General features: G+C 34.9%; 1 protein-coding gene across 1 annotated transcript in view; it reads left to right on the top strand.

Moving 5' to 3' along the window:
- LOC149549419 (histidine acid phosphatase family protein) overlaps positions 1-19352 on the top strand; it is a 103200-nt gene that overhangs the window by 19701 nt on the left and 64147 nt on the right. The window contains exons 2-3 of the mRNA XM_089792799.1: positions 3688-3778; positions 9494-9799. Coding sequence (XP_089648925.1) covers positions 3688-3778; positions 9494-9799 — 397 coding nt within the window. The remainder of the gene's footprint in view (positions 1-3687; positions 3779-9493; positions 9800-19352) is intronic.

The raw sequence follows: 19352 nt of genomic DNA, 5'->3' as shown, positions 1-19352 counted from the left end.
ATTTGAGGCAATATCGTAGTGTGGGACCTCATACTTTTGTTCACCATTTCTATTTGATCATCAGCTTGAGAATGATAATTGTTGCTTGGGGTGAGTTTTGTGTTTGTCAAATAAAATGAATCCTTCCAAAAATCAACGAGGAGTCTCCTGTTTCTATTATTTACAATATTTTTACGCAATTCATGCAGCCTAAATATTTTCTTGAAAAATTAATTTGCCACTTGGGGAGGCTTAATATTTAATAAGATAGTAAGGAAATGTGCGTATTTTGTTAGCCTATCCTCAAAAAGAGATATGCTTTCTCAGTTTTTATTAGGAGTAGACAGAGTTTGTAATAATCTATCACGAAAACTGTGCTCACCTCTGTTCTATTTACAAACAATTCATTTTTTGGTATGCCTGAACATTTTCCATAATCCCATTTCAAGAAAATCTTTCCTTAGTCTATGTAGAAGTTTTGTAATGTCTTGAATGCCTTGATAGAGATGTATTGTGCAAAGCTGTTAAACTCTTTTCCTTTATTTTGGACTTTGGAATTGACAAAATTGTTCTCATAGAGAATAAGGCCATCTGTCACAATATACCTGTTATCTTTTTTCTTAATGAGAACGATTAATGAAGTAAAAGGTCTAGAATTGGGGCTGGTATGAACAATCCCAAAAGTTTCATGTGTTTTCGTTTGTACCTCCATGGAAAGTGGTAGAGTGTATTCATCAGAAGCTTGGAATTAGATTCCAACTTTATTATATGTTGGAACCATCTATCATAAAGGTAGTATTGGATGCAAATCTCCTAAAACACCCTCAATTATTTTTTGAAAACTCATTGCAATGAAAACATGGCACCAATATGCATTTAACAAATGTGCGTGGCTGTTATAATGTCTGATAAAAATGACCAGCTTTCACACATGAGCTTTTACAGTACTATTTGATAGATAATCTTTCATCGTGAAGCCAAGCAGTTAATTAGACTAGCAGAAGCCAAGCAGGAATTAGACTAACACCTCCTATTTCTTTACTTATGCTCACCATTGAACTTAACCATGTGAAGAATGCCTCAAAATGGAGTCAAACTGTTACTTGCAGGTCTGCTGTACCTGTTTGCAGAAGAGCATTAATCCACCCACACGAGGCACTGCCCAGCTGCAGCAAACATTGAAGGGTCACATCAAAATTACCAATTGTTGGCACAATGGTCACCAAACGCACCCAGCACGGCATTCTGAAAGTGACCAGGTCTTTCATAATTTTCTGAGCATGTTGTAGTTTTGGAGGGTGCCAGGAGCTGATAAGGCCTAAAATTGTGCATTTTCACTGTAAATAGAAATTATAGCACTGGAAACCTAGTGAGGGCTGCTGAATCTCTGCCAATGAGACAACCAATGATAGAAATCATCATTCTCAAAGCTTCCTCTGAATTTCAGACCTTCTTATCAGCTAACCCAGCAAATTAAAATGGATTAACCAGGCTAGGGCATCGTCAAAAACCCAAAGAAACTTAATGGCCATGAAGATGTATCTTCAAATCACATTGGAAATCATTTTTAATCACTGCGAATTGTAAAACAAACCCCAAAAATCTACAACTCGTTAACTACAAAATCTTCTTTTTCTGAAACACCAGATCCCAAATTTGTTGAAAACACTTGTGATTCATTTGTAAAATCACTCTTCCAGCTAGGGAGGATCTTTTGGCACCAAAACTAGTGTTTTGATGAGGGGTTTTGTCCTCAATCAATTTTGGAAGAACTACATAAATCCAGCGGCATCCTGCATTCTGTTATGTGTGCAAACTTGAATAATCAAATGAGCTAGTTTTGGAAGAAGTGTTTCTTTTTTGTTGTTTTTTTTCCTGGAAAAAACACTTTTTGGGAAAAGAGTTTTTTGCTTTTTGATACTCCATTGGATAAACATTTTATTTTGCTTTTTCAATATTTTTCAGGAAAGCATTTTTTGGGTTTTTTTTTGAAAAAACCAGTTTTCCACTAAAAAAAGATCTCTTTGAAATATTATTCACATTTCATGTGCAACGTCCCTCATCTCACATAGGCGTCCACTTTTGAGGTATTAAACCAGTTTATAGAGTGTAAACCTTAACGTGAATATTAAGACATCACTTAAAACCTTAATTGCAAATTTGAATAATTGCAACAGTAATTGCAGAAAGCCTCGCCAAGGCAGTGGAAACTGAAATCAAACATGTCGAGACATAATTGATGTGAAGAATGATGCTGGGTGCTGAAATGAGCACTGACTGTTAGTAGAAGTGTATCCAATAAGTGATGCAAAAAACTCAAAAGAAATTAGAAAGACTGGTGCCAAGACGAGCACTTAGTATAAAGACTGGTTCCAAATCATTATCGGATGCCAAGAAAACCCTAAGCTGAGCCCTCCAAGAGTGCTATAAGTTGGTCTGAAATCGTTTGGAAAACCTCGAAACTTGCCAATGCTCACAAATTAGTAGGGTCTAAAAATAAAGATATTACATAATCATTAAATACCAAACTATGCTTATCCAAGATAGATTGGATATCAACATGACAAGATCTTTGTTTTGTAGAATAATCTTTAGATGTCATTTAGGCAACAAACTATCCAAGAAACTTGCCTTTTCTTGAGAGATTTTTCTGTCTTATTTGCTTAAACATCTAGGAGCTCCATTAGTAACTCCATGAAGCATCGCTTCGCTCTCTTCTGACTTGAATTTCAGCTCCATGGTTAGTAAATATTAAATAAAAGCAATTGCAACCTGAAGAATGTAACCTAATACAAAAGCAGTGGGCTCAATATTAAGCAGTGGGTTGATAGTAGCTGATAGATAGTGATTTCTCTAGGTGGTGCCACACTTTGTTTGACTGCACAAATGGTGATAAGGACGCCTAGTCTGCCTCTGTGCATCTCCATTTCCTGCAGCCAAGCAAACTGTCAGTGATCTACGAAACAAATACTACCGATGAATGGAAATCAAAGAAAAAACAGTGCAAATTTATAAACATCCAAAGTTTCCACTCTGAGATTTGTTTTAAAAAAGAACATTTTAATTGAAAAATCCAAGCCTTGTTCCATATGATTTTTTCTGCGAATTTGAATAAATTTTAAGGTTTACTTTTAGGTTCGCCAAATTTTTATCTTCCTGGCTGAAATTCGGCAAACATTAAATGACTTATTTGTTCAATATACATCAACTTTTTTTAATCAGTACAATATACATTAATTTTTAATATACATTACAAAGCAAATGAAATTTAAGCTTTGAAACTTGTGTTATTTCTATATACATTACTTTTCTTTGTTGCCCATAATTATAGAATAGTCAATTATTCTTTTGTTTTTCTATACCAATGGGCTTTACTTGACCATTTGCTAATTTAAGCTAATGAAAATTGGCTCTTCTTGTATGTCTTGTTCCAAACTCTCTTTTGTCAATCATACTGCTAGACTCCAATTAAAGTTTGTGTCATTTGATATGATATATATATTGTTGGTTTGGATTGTTCTTCTATTTAGTCCATTGTTTCATTATTGTGTTTTGGTTTGAGGACATTCGTTTTCATTTATCTCAACCTAGGCTAATCCATTTTTCCTACATATACTGGAAAATGATGAATATTTGTATCATGCATATTCCTGTGCTTTTATTTGTGAATGTTTACAGAAGCAAATCATAATTTTAGGGTTGGTGCAGGTATGTTCATGGAAAAGAAGCAACCACTGATGCTTATCCAACTCCTAATACTCCTCCCATTGGGTGTACTCCAGTTCACTTAAATCTTGTGGTATGCATTGTTTATTTTCTTGGAATGTGTATCATGCTTAATGCTTTTTGTTATATTAAATTATGACTTTTTCATTGTTTTTCCAGGGATGATTTTTGTATAGAATATTGGCAATATTATAATTTATGGCCTTTTTGAGGATTGAAAACATTTCTAATACATATACTTTATGGTCTTTGATTTGTGTTAGATACAAAACTAGAAGTCTAATTTTATAGATTTTGCATTCTGTGGTACTGAAAGGAATACCATATTTCAAATTGCATGTCTATACATTTCACAAGTAGAGAATCATTGTCTTACACCATATTACTGGCATATTATTTTGAGGTTTGTTGGCAACTATGTATAATAGAAAGTTTCTTCTGATTCAAATACCAAGAGGAAAAGTAAAATCCAAACTAAAATGGAGAATGTCATTATTGGATTGGAGGTTTCAACATGACTGCATTTTGAATTGCTTGGGCTATCCAAAATTATTAACTTCAAAAAAGTTATGCAACATTGAATCAACAGTAATGGCTTTAAACACAAACACATATTGAAATCCCACTGGTTCTTCTGACGTGTTCAAAACATGTAATGATAAAGTTTTCACCAGCTTTAAAGGTATACATTATTTATAGAGGATGTGCATAAATATAATCAATGAGTAAGACCTCATATGCCCTTAGTAAAATGTCTTCAAACATGTCATCATAGAATTATAAATATGAGTGTTTTATCTTTTTCAATTTACTAACGGCCACTTCGAGTAACATATTAACACTCTTTTATAGTACTGCCAATATTTTTACTATTATATTTCCTTGGGCAGGATCTAGAGATTCAGATTGTGAGTGTTATTTACTAATTTTCCCTGAAATTGAAAATTCCATCATTTCAATTCGAAGTGCCAAAAAATTGTTGGAATTTCAGATATTATTCTGGTAAAAACTATAAAATAAAATTTGATCAGATATGACTTTCAACTACTTTGCAATGCACACAATTATTTCAAGGTAATCTTTGCATCATTTGTAGCCTCTGAGAATGAAAGCTGGGTGGATATAAAAGACAGTTAAGGGTACAGACCGAGATTTCACTTTGGTAGATGAATTTGGGATTTATCAAAATTCTTGCATTGAAGTTCCTAATCTGAATTTTAGCTTGTGGATGTGAATTTTTTTGTCTCCTGTTTATTGTGTAATATACATTTATTTATTTTATATTGTATATAAACTTTACTATAGAAAAACATCTTGTTGATTTGAAAGTAATACTATGTTTTTGATAATGTAGTGAGGGAATTGTTGAGGTCCTAACATGGGAAGGAAGACAGCTAACAGAGAACAAACAAAGATTCTGTATCCACGGCAGACTGAACAAACTATGCTGTAACCTTGCAACGCAAAAGAAGAAAAGCAATGAAACCACCATCATTAAGGCCAAACAAGAAAACAATAACATGTCCCTTAAGAGAACCAATCCCTAGTAGATTTTACAGAAATCTGGACCAAGCCCTTATTGTTATGAGATTTGATAATCATCTGGTTGAAATATTTCTTTGTCAAAGAGGATTTTGTTGTTTGAAACTATTGTTCAATGCTTTGCAAGATGGGCCAACATCAAAAGAGCATGAGAAGCCAAGGATGCAATGCCAAACTTGCAAGGGAGGGAAGCTAATTCTTACCCAAGTAATTTGTAATACTTCCTGTGAAGTACTGGGAGTAACCTGTAGGCTGATTTCAGGGCATTAGGTAATAAAATAAATAAATAAATATAAGCTATCCAATAAAGTGCATTTTAGGGTATCTCTATTTTAATTAATTTGATAAAGTGACTTAGCGAAAATTAAAAGGAAATAATAATAGTCACTTTATTAGTGTAGTTTATGAAATATTCTAACTTGCTGGTTCGGATTCGAGTTTGGATTTGGGTTTGAGATTCAGGTTCGATATTCGTTCAATTTTTTTTGAGGTGGGTTTGAATTCGTTTTGTGTTCATTCACACTAAAACATATCTATTATATATATATGTATGTATGTATGTAAAGCAACAACAAATAAATTCATACACCACTATGCTAATAGTAAGGTAACATAACAATGCACACCACCATATATATTAACATTTTAGTCCAAATGACATAAAACATCCTTTTTGTCCTTTTTAGTGGCCTATTTTAGGGATGGAGGAACCAATAGACTAAATTAGACCAAAAACTTTAAACAAGTCAAAAAATTCATTTTTTGGTCGAAAGTTGGCTCGGGTTCTATCAATGCAGTTTCAAATTTTCTTGAAATGTTTGCCAAAACTAGAGTGGGGTTGTTACATAATCTGAAGGTTTCCAAGAACACAAACATGACCCACGCCGAAGGACCCTTTGGAGACAAATGAAGTGAATGCGATTAAAATTCATCTAGTTACAAGCAGGGACATCTACTTGGTGTAGTTCAACCAAATGGACTAGATCGAAATCAAAGGAACTAGAGGATCTCCCAAAATCTTTCTTTTGAGAGACACAACATCCACAATTTGAGGGGAGTACGTGAAAGGGATTCATCCTTCATTGGAGAGAGCACTACTTCTGAGAAGGTAGAAGCTTGAGAAGAGGGAGCAAAGTAAGGAGATTCCTTGAAAATTGTCATGTCCCCTTTTGAACATTCCCATCAAGGGATTAGATCATTGGAAAATCCATACTTGAATTATTTCCCTTTAGGCTAAAAGAAAAAGTTATTTTCTTATTAGTTCGTTTCCTTTCAGCACGAACAAATGAGATTTTCAAATTACTTCTGAAGTTTCAACTGAGCAGTTGAGCTTAGGGACAAATCCCCGTGAGTAGGCTAAAGTGAGATTTGTAGGCTATGTTTTCTAGCAAGGTAGAATGGCACAACATATACCGAAGATGCCAATCTACTGAGGCATTAAGGCTGCCACTCACTTGTCATCAACTGACAGGGCGAATCTCACATTGTGATTTGTCATTGTGTATATGAGGAGATTTCGGCTACGAATAACACATTAGCTAGAGGTGCAAACGAGACATCATTCGCTCATCAAACAAGATGACCTAGACAATCCTTGTGAGCAATTGGTTGGACATATACCTGTGCAAGGGAGTAACCAGAGTGGGGTGCTCACATATACATGTCACTATTGAAAGATATACATCATACAACTGCCTCAATCTGAGGAAGGAAAAGATCTATTGCCAGATATTGGGCGTCATCTAGTGTGCCTCTAAAGTGAGACACTTTCATATAATCCAGATTGTAGTAGAGAAAATGAACAATAAGCTTCTCAAATGAATCAATCATTTGTATACCTCTAGGCTTTTCAAACTTTCATCTATACAAATGGATTGATCTATTGTGGTGCTCTGGGTTTGATGACTGATGTGCATTCTATAGCAATTATTATTTGTCTTAAGATTAGCAAATTATTTAAGAGAGGGTTTACCAGTGATATTTCAGACCGAGTATGTTGATAGTAGGGTTCGATCTTATAAAAAGGACTCCACACTTTGTGTAACTAAGTGATGCAAGTGTGCTAAATTATGACACCATTACCGAGGACAACAAATTGATGATTACTTAATAGAATGGTGAAGCTTGGCAGAATATTTGTCAGTTATCTTGAAAACCCAATTATCTGAGTCATAGATTGTAAGCCTCAATATGGAAATCAAGTGCATCATTTAAGATGGACATTGGTATTCAAAACATTGACAATTAACTAAAGTTTGTTTGATATTTGTTAGTTTATGGATAAGGAATTGTTTTTGATGTGTTGATTGTGGAGGTAAAAATGCAAGGCAACACTTTATCTAGGACTGGTTTTGTTAGATGTCCAGAGTCAAAAATGGTTCAGTGATTTAAAAAAATTCTTCATCTACTTTATTAGGGATCTAAAAGCTTAAGGATCAAAGGATTTCTATGTAATGTTCCCGACGACTCCCTGGTCTTCCGGTTATGTGTTCAATGGCTGAAAAGATTTTGTTTCGGTGTAGCAGGTTACTGCAAGCTGTACGGTGTTACAGGTTTTATAGTGCTGTGAGCTATTGGTACAGGCCATATGGTGTTTAGGATGAGGTTAAGATTGGCCGTACGGTGACCGTATGGTATGTACAGTGATGCAAGGATGTCGCCGCAATGATAGTGTGCAGGGTGCGTGAACTCGCAGGAGGCCGTATGGTACGGTGTCCTAGTTAGTGAGTTTGATATAATGCGTATATGATTCTAAGTGACCAACAATATTAGACAAGTAATCCAAATTTGCAAAAACAAGAGATGCCAACAAAATGGAAGAAGTTCTACCAACAGTATTTGTTACTGCAAATAAAAATGGGTGCGGATTTGCAAGACTTGAGTGAAGTAATAGGGAGAAATAGGAATAGGGTGAGGGTTGAATCCCACCAAAACCGTATGATCAAGTAGGGAAGATCTTTCACTTCCAAAATGGTGAATACTCCAGAACTCCAACAGGATTTTGCAATAGAAGAAATAATCCAAAACGCGTACCAACTACTACTTACATGCCGTGCTTAAATACCCTTCAGAGAAACTTTCCGAGGGTTTACAAAGATAGTTGACGGCCACACCTACGGAAACAATTAAATAAAAATGGGTCTATGATATACTAAATCAATTGGCCCATACACAAAGGTTTGATTAATTATTTATTTTATGATGGGAACATTACATTCTACTAAGCTGACTATTAATGACTGCGAGGCCTACTAAAATTTAAAGATCAAATGTTTGAGTGCATATTGGGTTTAAAGTGATTATCACTAGTGGTCATACTTATAACTATTTTGCAAAAGAATTGTTATTCAGATCTGAGAAATAAAAGTGAGATGTATAGCAGAGACTGTTAACCTCTCGTCAACTGAAAGATCTCATGTTACAAGCATTTATGGAGTTCATATGGGTTATTATAGCTATGGTAGCTATTACAATTTTGATATAAAAGTAAGATTTGAGATTAACATGTTAAGAATCCCTTAATATTGTGGCTCTCTTGTTTTATTTATTAATTTTCTATATAGGGGATATATAGATATGTGTGATTAGTGGGAGAAAAAGCCTATCTTTGAAGCACATCGTGAAAAGAAATATATTTGTTAAGTATTTGACAAAATATGTTATGGCTACTATTCTTAAAGGTTTGGATGAATACTTAAGGTCTGAAGATGGTCAATGTATTTGATGAAGAACAAGTGGTTTAATTCAACATAATATGAGATTTAAAATTATTTTGAATAAGGCATCCTAGTAGGTTAATAAGTAGACTACAGGAGTATACACCAGTGAATCCTTCTCTTTGTCAGGAAGAAGCTATAATATATGAGAATTATGCTAGATTTCATTTGGTCACATGCAATGACTAATCAACCTTGGAAAATAATGGTTTAAATTTTGCCTTTGATTTCTTTACTTGCAATCTGTCTAGGGGAATAGGAAAAACCAACTTTTAGTCGTGTTTGTTTTTAAAAAACAATTGAAACTGGTCATCGTGAGATGACTGAATACAAACATTGATGAAATCCCTCAGAAACCAAAACCAATTTAAGATCTTAAATTTTATCGTACAATGTAGTTAGCTAGTTTCCATTCCTGTTGAAGGTCAAGGACACCCAATTGTAAGTGCATTATTGAAATATAGATAAGTTATCGTTTATGTTTTATGTTGTGGTTTTTCATTCCACTTAAATTGAGGTTGTAACCACAGGCGAGGCATGGAACACGTGCACCTACAAAGAAGAGAGCAAACGAGCTAGAGCTGTTTTCTGAGCGTCTGGAGATGCTTTTAAAATCTGCAGGGCACACAGCTGTCGGAGATGCCTACGAGTCAAAGCAACTACCATCTTGGCTAAGTGGGTGGCAATCTCCTTGGAAAGGCAGGAAAACAAATGGACAATTAACACCCGAAGGTGAAGAAGAGTTGTATCAGTTGGGAAAGAGGATTAGAGAAAGATTTCCAGAACTGTTTAATGAAGATTATCATCCTGATGTCTATCCAATAACTGCAACCCAGGTAAGGTTTTTCTCTTTCAAGTAAGTAAATGTGGAATTTATTCACATATGTTTAATACATGGTTTTTATACCAATTAGGAGAGGAATCGCAGGTGTACGTGTGGAAAGAAAATATTTCTTTGAGTAACAAAAGTTGTTGCAATTATTTGGAGTGCTTTAATATGCTGAAGGAAAGAATATTCAACAAATATTAATGAGTAGTGCCAGGCAAGCTCTATAAAGCTGCTTCTTGGAAGAAAACTGTGGTCTCTTGTGTATTTGCAGATTAAGTCTAGTTTCTACTACTGAATGTCATCAAGCTTCTTTGGTGGAATGCTCAATTTCATTCGAGGCTTATGGATACAATATCAGATATGGATATGGCTATTTTTAATACCCTCAATATGGATATAACTGGATATGACATTAATAAAAAACACAAACTTATTTAGCACAGTTTTCCAAATTATTAGAGGAGATTTTATTTACTTCAAAAGCAATATAGAGGCATAAATGCCACATAACTAATTATAAGTTAATTTAACACTTTACAGTATGCAAAAGTATTAGAGTTGCATTAGAAGACAACCCAAAAATATAGGTCAGTGAAATAGAATAAAAACATTTCATTTGTCTTTCTCATTTGGTGTAGGTTTTTGTTCATACAATTTTTTTTTTTTAAAGTTGCATTAATGAAGTTTTTTTTTTCAATTAAAGTTGGGGAAATTTATGTCAAATTAAAAAAAATCAAATTACATAGTATATGGCACAATTGGAAAATAATATTTTTTATGGGCACACTGAAATTACAAAATATATGTGTATATGTAGGGAAATTTTATAATATACACTGAAATTTGCAAGTATACATGTCATTCATATGAAACTAAGCACAAAGCATGTCATTTAAACATTATATAACCTTAACAATGTTAACATACACCATTTGAATGCCATCTAGGAAATAATTGATGGAAATATTGTCATTGATGTCGAAGGTAGAGATTGTTGAAGAAGTATAGTCATTTATGTCAAAGTATTTCAAAGATGGACAAATTCTAAGAGTAAACACCTTCAATGTCAAACGTAGTAATATAAAGCTGATAAAAGCTAAAAACAATCTGTGTGAAGAGAGAACTAATGATCACATATTATAGAGAAGAGTAAACAAAAGATATAAAAGACATTATGACATGTATGAAAAGGATCTGAATTAAAAGCAAGTAGTGTAATATATAGAGAGGTTTGAAAACATTCTTTATGCAGATCAAACACAATTTCCAGAATGGCAGCGGTGATGACTACATAGTACTAACAGCTTCAGCGACTAGTTTATGTTTTATACACAATGATTTATAAGATCAAAAGAAATATTCATGCCATGTCACTCCTTGAAAAGCAAAGTAGTTTGTTGTATTGAAGAGCAATAGAAGAAGATGAAAGGTATACTGCATATTATAAAGATCAACTAATGACTAAGCAGCGATTAAATTGGAAAGAATGAACATAGACATATGGGGAAGAGATTGTCGGATTGCCTATTCAAACCAAGAAGCTGAGACTTTGTCTTTTTACCCATTCATATGCTTTCTTAAGAACCACATCAGTATGATAGGTAAGCAGCAATTGAGGAGAATATACAATTGGGAGCCTATTTGCTAAATGCCTGAGATGTCATCAGTTTTTCTCATAAGAGGTGTGCAAGATAAGTGCTTCATGTTGATGTTGGAGACTTCGAAGAGTTGAAGGTGATTGAAGGTTATGTGACACTGCCAAAGCAAAATCTATGCAAACCAATAAGCATACAGAACAACAGCGTATGTTTCTTAAAAGGAAGAGATCAAATATTTACTGTGTTTGAGCAATTTATACATACCATGAAACATACAATATGAATCGAAGACAATGTCAAAATTCTCCATGTCAGAGACCAATCATAGAAACGGACAAATAGATCATATCAGCGGAGCCATTGGGAATTCTCAAAGGGAATTGACAGTACAACAGAGAATTCCTCATCATGTGAAAATTACAGAGCAGTGGTGGTTCTTTGAAAAGAATAGACGATATCCATTACAATATCCAGTCAGCATTCAAATGAAAAATATACACAGAGCATATATAAACATAATCAAGGTATGGGTTTTTTGAGACAATCAAACAAAGATAAATCCAAACCACACAATCCTGCGATCCTTACTTGATACAGTTTTAAGAAACGATAGCATTCTTCTGTAGATACCGTAGATGGATATTGTTTCTGTGTGTTCAGCGTCAGTGATAAGACAATAGGAAGTCCTCAATGGTGCTAGGACTGGAAATATATGTGCACTCATGAGAAGAGAAACGATCTGGAGTCTGATAAGTGCGAAGGTCAAAACTTTATGGCAATAATAACTATGATGACTTCCAATAATAAAGGAGATATCTTTGAGCATTTGAAATATGTCACAAATAATCAAAATATCTTTGTGCAGACCATGTGCCGTCAAAGAATATGGAGCATATAGAGCGATGAAAATAATATCATATTGGGCAATAGGCGTGTACAGGATCATTGATTAAATATAATTAAAATAAAGTAAGTTTAGTTTGCAAACATTTTTTAGGAAAGAAAAGACATGACCTTTAATTATAAAAGTCACGTCTCATATTGTATAGAATATAAATAATAAATGTTTCAAAAAGAAAAAGTGTGAAGTGAGCTTATACTGAAAAAGAACATAATTAAGGATGTATGGAGAATAAAGTAGAACAAATATAGAAAATATATGAGTAAAGAAAAGGCAGAGTACATATACAGGCAGATTTATTAATCTGATATGTATCTTGGATTTATGAAATAAAAGAAGTATATTGCAAGTACAAGTTATGTCATACAGTTTAAAGAGGATATGAAAGATATATTTATGAAATAAATATGCAGACATAGGAGAACATACAGATAAAAAGGATATACAAATTTGAAGCAAAGGTAAAAAGAGGAGTATATAAAGGACTGATTGAGTTGTCCATCATTAGTTGAAGTAAGCAACAATATCAAGGAGGAAAGAAGTTTGTGTGTAGTGGGTTGGTGCTCACAAAGACAAGTAGTGGGGGTTGGTGTTTCCTGTAGGTCGAAGCCTGCGAAGAGTGGGAGTTGGAGCTTCCAGTGAGTCGAAGCTCATAAACATAGGGGTTGGAGCCTACAAATCGTTGTAAAAGAACAATTTATATTGAAAGCATTCATTTGCCGTGGTTTTCTCCTGCATTGGGTTTCCATGTAAGTCATTGTGTATTGTGTTCATGTGCATGATTGTCTATTTCACTATTTGAAGTTATTGTTTGGATAAAAGTTTTAAATTGGCAAAGTTATTATTATACTGATTCACCCCCCTCCCCTATCTTAGTATAATCGTGCGCTCATCAATAATAACTAATTTCAGTACTCAATTGTCAATATGCATATCAATATCAATATGTGAACAAAAATATTTATCATCATAAAAATCTGAAAATTTAAATATGCCCAAAGGCTAGAGGGCTGCCATAAAGTTTCATCATCATGTTCAAGTTCAACATAGAAAACAAAATATAGAAAAATGAAGTAGACTACTGCTCATATTCTGCCTTTGCCACCATGGCATTAAAATTAGAGTCCTCACTATTAATCTCCACAGGAAGCATAGTCTCATCTAATGGAATCCCAACCAATCTCGGTGTTGTCTCATCCTCATCTATTCGGTTCACAACCTCAGGCTCAACATCCCACTGCAAAGTTGGTGTTTGCCTATACTTTGGAGTTTGACGATCCGCAAGTCAAAGAGCATGACGCACTGCCACTAGCTTCTTTGCTCATTTAGAGGTAAGTCTGTTCCTCTTGACAAAGTGGGTAAATGAATATGTGGACCAGTTCCTCTCTGCAGCTGCAGTTGAGGACCTAGCAATCAGTGCAGTGAGGTCAGTGGAAAGTGCTTTTAACTTAGATGTATCTCTCCCATGCCAGATCCACCATCCAATAGGATCTCTTTGTGTCGAAACCACTCCATCCAACCTTGCTTGTGGCTTACCCAAGTTTGGGACATGAAGGTTGGCGAAGTCAAGGAATTGTGCACGAAGAGTAGAGGCCTCTTGAGCTAAATACATCTTATCAATGGCTCTTGTGAAGCCATCCAATACCTCAGGATCATCACATCGGAGGCCCCTTTCACGCAACTCTGCATACCATTTGGGATTTAGAGCAAAGGTTGCCATATGAAGCGGGGTATTCATTATGATCCACCTCTGCATCACAATTCTTTTCATCTTCCCCAACATGCTATCAATAGTCTCATATATCTCTCCCAAACTAGGAGTTTCAGTATCAACATATCTAATGACATCTACGATGGGTGCTATGAAAGAGCTAATATATGTGCAAGATGCAAACAAAAATTAAAATCAGAATTAGAAATTAAATTTTTTTAAGTTAGTATGAAAATCAACAAGCAAAAGACTAACATAAATTTAAAAATTAGCAACTTACCTCATTGTGGACCACCAACTCTCGTCAAGGATCCTTTGCTTCACTGCTTTTCATTTAGAGGACTTAGAATTGGACCATCGTCCCCACTTTGGATTCATCACCATCAATTGGAGGGCCTCATACACCTCAATCATCCTCTCCATCAAGATGAAGTATGTGCAATACTTAGAGAGACAATAATAAATTAAAATAAAGTTAAATATTAATGATTAAAAAGTTAAATCCATCACATGTAAGTTTGTAACAATTATAAATAAAAATAAACTTAAAGAAAACTAAAAGTAAACTATAATTAAAATTGACATACCTTGTCTCAGCTGGTTTAAGGAACTCCTTCTTAGAGGACTTGAATAGAGCAAGTGAAGTGTAGTGTTTGCATATAAACATTTGTGCTTCTCTAGCTTCTTACACAGCCTGTTTCACCCATTCAATCTTCTCTATGTCCTTCAATGCATTGTTCAATACATGAAAACAACAAGGGGTGTAAAAGATGTGCCTATAAGCACCTTCTATCATCAAATCGATTGATTTGCACATAGGTGCAGAATTTGTGATAATCGGTACTACACTAGTCGACCCAACCTCCTTTATGGCATCTCTCAAAATGTTGATCTGAAATTATATATCCTTCTTATTTCTTGAGCAATCTATGGCTTTCAAAAAAAAAAGAGCCAGTAGGGGATGTGATAATGATATTGATGAGTGGACCGATGTCATCCATCACAATAGAGTAGCTCGACCTAAACCAAATACGTTTCATATCTTCAAACAACAAAGCAACTCTAGAGTACTCTTCATCTAGGATGGTGGTTCGTAGCCTATGCTCATCGGAGGGTACAAATGAGGGATTCACATTCAATATATCTTTCACCATTTGTTTAAAATAAGTGTAATGGGCTACATGATATAGCAATATCATCCCGAACCACATTTTCCTCCTCATCACCACTACTAGTACTTCCAATGCTGCTTATTTTGCTTTTTTTTGAGATTTAAATATGTGTTGATGTCAGTTTTGTACCACTCCATAATATATAGCAATTGAATACTTGATACAAAATATCAAACACTAAATCCCTCTCTTGAAAAGTAAATACCCATGAAGAACATGAGAAAAACCCCAAGGTACCTTACACCTGTGGATACTAACTTAGTTATATTAATGTGATTTGCTGGTTAATCACGTAGTCGGGCTTACGCTATTCATTTGAAGATGTTGGACTTGTGCTGTGATGGTGATGAATCTAGCTTTGCAATGTATACTAGTGTCAAATGGTGTTGATGGTGATGATGTTGGAGGGTATGTCTGTCAATGATGCTTCTCCTTTTCTAACTTTCTTCTTAAATGAACTCCAACTACTGAACTATTCGTTTGATTTACTTCTACCCTTATGAATGGAAAGATTAGCAAATGGACGCGGATCAAATCTGATGAAAGCTTACTAGCGGCTCTATGTCCATAGATGCAATGATTCAAGGGAAAAAAGACTAGATTACTATGCCGCAAGGCTTCCTAACCAGCCGCTAGGATGCTAGTGGCTTATTTTATAGATCCCTATCAATCATCTACTAATATCACCATACAACTATCCATCTACTCTTAATCTTAACAACTTTCTTGAAATAAAATTTACTTTAACAACTTCAATGAAATTTAACTCTAACTATTGGAAGTAGAAACCATGCAATAATACTAAGTGTTCTTAATCACCATACAAGTCACAACAATGATAAAGAGATGTAATTTTGGTATTATCTTAAGCGACAATTTTCTTCAACCCTTTACAAATGAGAGCAAATGGCTTTATATAAGAGGCAAAATCAATGATCCAGATCGAATCCCAAAAACCCTAATTATGGTTGCCACCCCAACGGCCAATGAGAAGATGCCACCTCATCAATGGACAAATAAACAAAGAAAATTGTGGCAACCAATGAGAAAAGACACCAAAATGGTAGCCAATTAGAATTAGACACCTATCCTACCCTAGAAGGAGAATTTGCCACTTGGGCTTGCATCAAATGGTCTTCTAATATAATTCTATCCCATGTAGAATTGCTTTTGATTTTGCACTGTCCTAAGTTGCAAGTTTAAATTTTCACTTATAATTCTAGCCCAATAAATTTTTCTCTTTCCATTTTCAATTTCATCAATAAAGTAGTACATTCAGTTCTCAAATTGCATACCTTGAGCCATGCCCATGATTCAATCGAGAAGCATAATCAGATCATTGTACTTCGGTTTGAAATCTGACTTGGTGAGCTTTGACGACTCTGTGACTCCCTTCTTGCCTTCGTGTAACTAATTCTTCTTTAGATGAATGAAGTAGGCCTCCTGGTTACTCAGAAAGAACTTGGTTGTTTGATCCATCATTACCACTTTCATGCCTTTATGCTAGGGAATATTGAATACTTCTTCGACCACTTGTCCGCTGATGTTAGCCAACACTCTCTTCCCTTTATCAAAAATGATGGACTTGGGCACAATATCAAACAGGGATGCACATTCCACTACTAATTCTGGACAAGGCAAGGTAGGAGGGAAAGCCGCTGCATGTACAATTCCGCTCTTGTAGATCTTCTTCGACATGGGGGATTGTCCTTCTTTCAATCTATCCTTCAACTGTATTATGTTCATCGTGTCGATATTGGTATCACTTTTTCACCTCACTTGTGAGATGAAAGTGGTCTTAGGCATCACGTCTTCCTTGTCTTTTTTGGTATTTGTTCCCTTTGGGTTTTTGGGTGCACTAACATCTACCATCCTAAACACTTATTTCTGCCCCTTTGTTTTAAATGATATGGACTGCACTTATCAATCTCCAAACTTCTTTCTCAGGGATGGGACTACCACTTATTTTTGCCTCCTCGTTACCTTAGGATGGACTACACTTATCAATCTCCAAACTTCAATCCTAGGGTGGTCTAGCTTATTTCTGCCTCTCCAAGTGTCCTATCATGAAATCTACACTTATATCTCCCAACTTCAGCTTATCAATGAAAATGATGAAGTGGTGGATGAAAAGTGCGAGAAGAAGATAAGGGAAACAAACCAAGCAAGAACAAGGAATAGAATCCGCCTTTAAAACCAATCTTGACCTCTAAAAATGAATGAGAATTTTACCTTAAATCTACCTTTACCAATAATCGGGCCTCTTCAAGTGCAGATCGGATCTCGGAAATTTCAATCCTCCTCTAAAATATGATGCCCTAGCTAATGAATTGTTTGCAAAATTTGCTCATGCCATTGAATTTTGACCCTTTTGCCAAAATCACCTAATTTGAAGGAAATCACTACCCTAGGGTAGAAAAATCTGCTCTAAACCAGAATTTCGGTTCTCCAAATTTGCCCAAAATTGTCAAAATTCAGATTTTAAATTGCCTTGCCTCTTTACCAAATAAAATCGCCAAAGCTGAAGAAGAAAACACTGCCAAAAATGGAAAATCAGACTTCAAAGTCGCTGCCAATCTCACAAAAATCAGGCCTTTCCCTCACAAACTCGACCTAGGGCAGAAATCGCCCAACTTGCCAAAATTCGGGTCTGCTCCTCGAAATCGCCCTAGGGCAGAAATTGCCCAACTTGAAGGGAAAAATCGCTGCCAATCAATGGAAAAATCAGACCCCAAAAATTGTCTTAGCTGGAAATTCGCTCCCTAGAAGAAAATCACTCCAACTTGCAAGAGGAGGTGGAAAGAATGAATGTGGAAATAAGAGTGGGGAAGCCCCTCTTATACCAATTTTTTTGCCTCCAGAGTGGGCTGACCTGCCTGGAGGGAAACAAAATTAAGTTAGTTCCTTAATTAATGGCTAGATTTAAATGTAACTTTAAAATTACTTAGCCCTATAGTGAAATTGGCCCATTTAATTGCCTATTTGATCCAAATTTGTAAATAGAAACAAGGTAAGCCTAGGAGATGTCAAAATTTTCATTTAACAATGCTTTGGTGATTGAAATATTATTAAAATCAAATCTAGCAAGACAAAATTGATTTTCAATTCAAAATTACCAAATTTTTTTAATATTTCTAAAATCCTCTAGGCAAAATTTCAACCAAGTGAGATTTTGCAATTTAATCCAATTTCAATCTTGCAATGCAATTTCAAATTTTTAACAAAATAAATACTTTTCATGGCAATCGAAATTCGAACTCTAAATCCAATTTCACTGTCAACATTTCTTTTCACCAAAAAATTAAGATTTTCCAAAACGACTAAATCTAACAAATTCATTTTGAAAATGCTCAAGCTTGTACAATTAATACCAAATTTTCAAAAAGCCATCTAGTCCAAAATTTGCAAATTTGTCTTGTCAGATATTATTTTAACCATTGAAAAAAAATGTTGTTGAATTTTGTTTGGCCTAAGGACAAAATTACATGTTCCAAAAAATCAAGTTTAGCACTGGGTGAAAACAAACCAAATCCCTTCTTGGCTTGAAGGCATCCAAGGTGTAAAATCGTCAATTCAAAAACCTTTGGACAACTCCAAAATTTTGCCAAGGCAACCAAAAAATTCCAAAAACCCACGAAAATTGCCAAGGCTTGCCTGAAAAATGGGCTCCCCAAAAAATTTGGGGCAATGGTGTGAAAACCTCACAACACTATGCAATGGAAATATGAATTGAAATAGTGAAAAGGAATTAAAAAAGTCAGACGTTTCAAGCTGCAAATCTATTTAAAAAATGGAAAATGGAAGCACAAAAAGTTTCATACTTGGTGCACAATAGAGTAAGTTCAAACCCCTGCTCAAGCGCTTGGAAGCAAAAAAATCGCCTCCTCTTCTTGCAAAATGAAAACCCCAACTAGATGCAACACGCTCCAACTTCACAAGCAAAACCAAACAAATGACAAAACAACCATAATGTGGTCTTTTAAAACCTTTTAGGGCATTTAGAGGGGTGGGGCCGACTTGGATAACCAAGTTACAATATAAAAGATTATGTTTTTTGGTTTTTTTTTTTTCTTTTTTCTTTGCGAAAATTGGGGATGGTCAGCCGTCCTCGATAGAATCGGGGGATGTCTGGACGTCCCCTTTCCATACAAGGGACGACTTGTCGTCCTATTTTTTTC

This window comes from Cupressus sempervirens, chromosome 7, assembly GCF_028749045.1.
Source record: "Cupressus sempervirens isolate cs-2001-9-10 chromosome 7, ASM2874904v1, whole genome shotgun sequence".
Taxonomy (NCBI): domain Eukaryota; kingdom Viridiplantae; phylum Streptophyta; class Pinopsida; order Cupressales; family Cupressaceae; genus Cupressus; species Cupressus sempervirens.
Note: the sequence above shows the minus strand (reverse complement) of the source record. Positions and strands in the feature narration are given on the sequence as shown.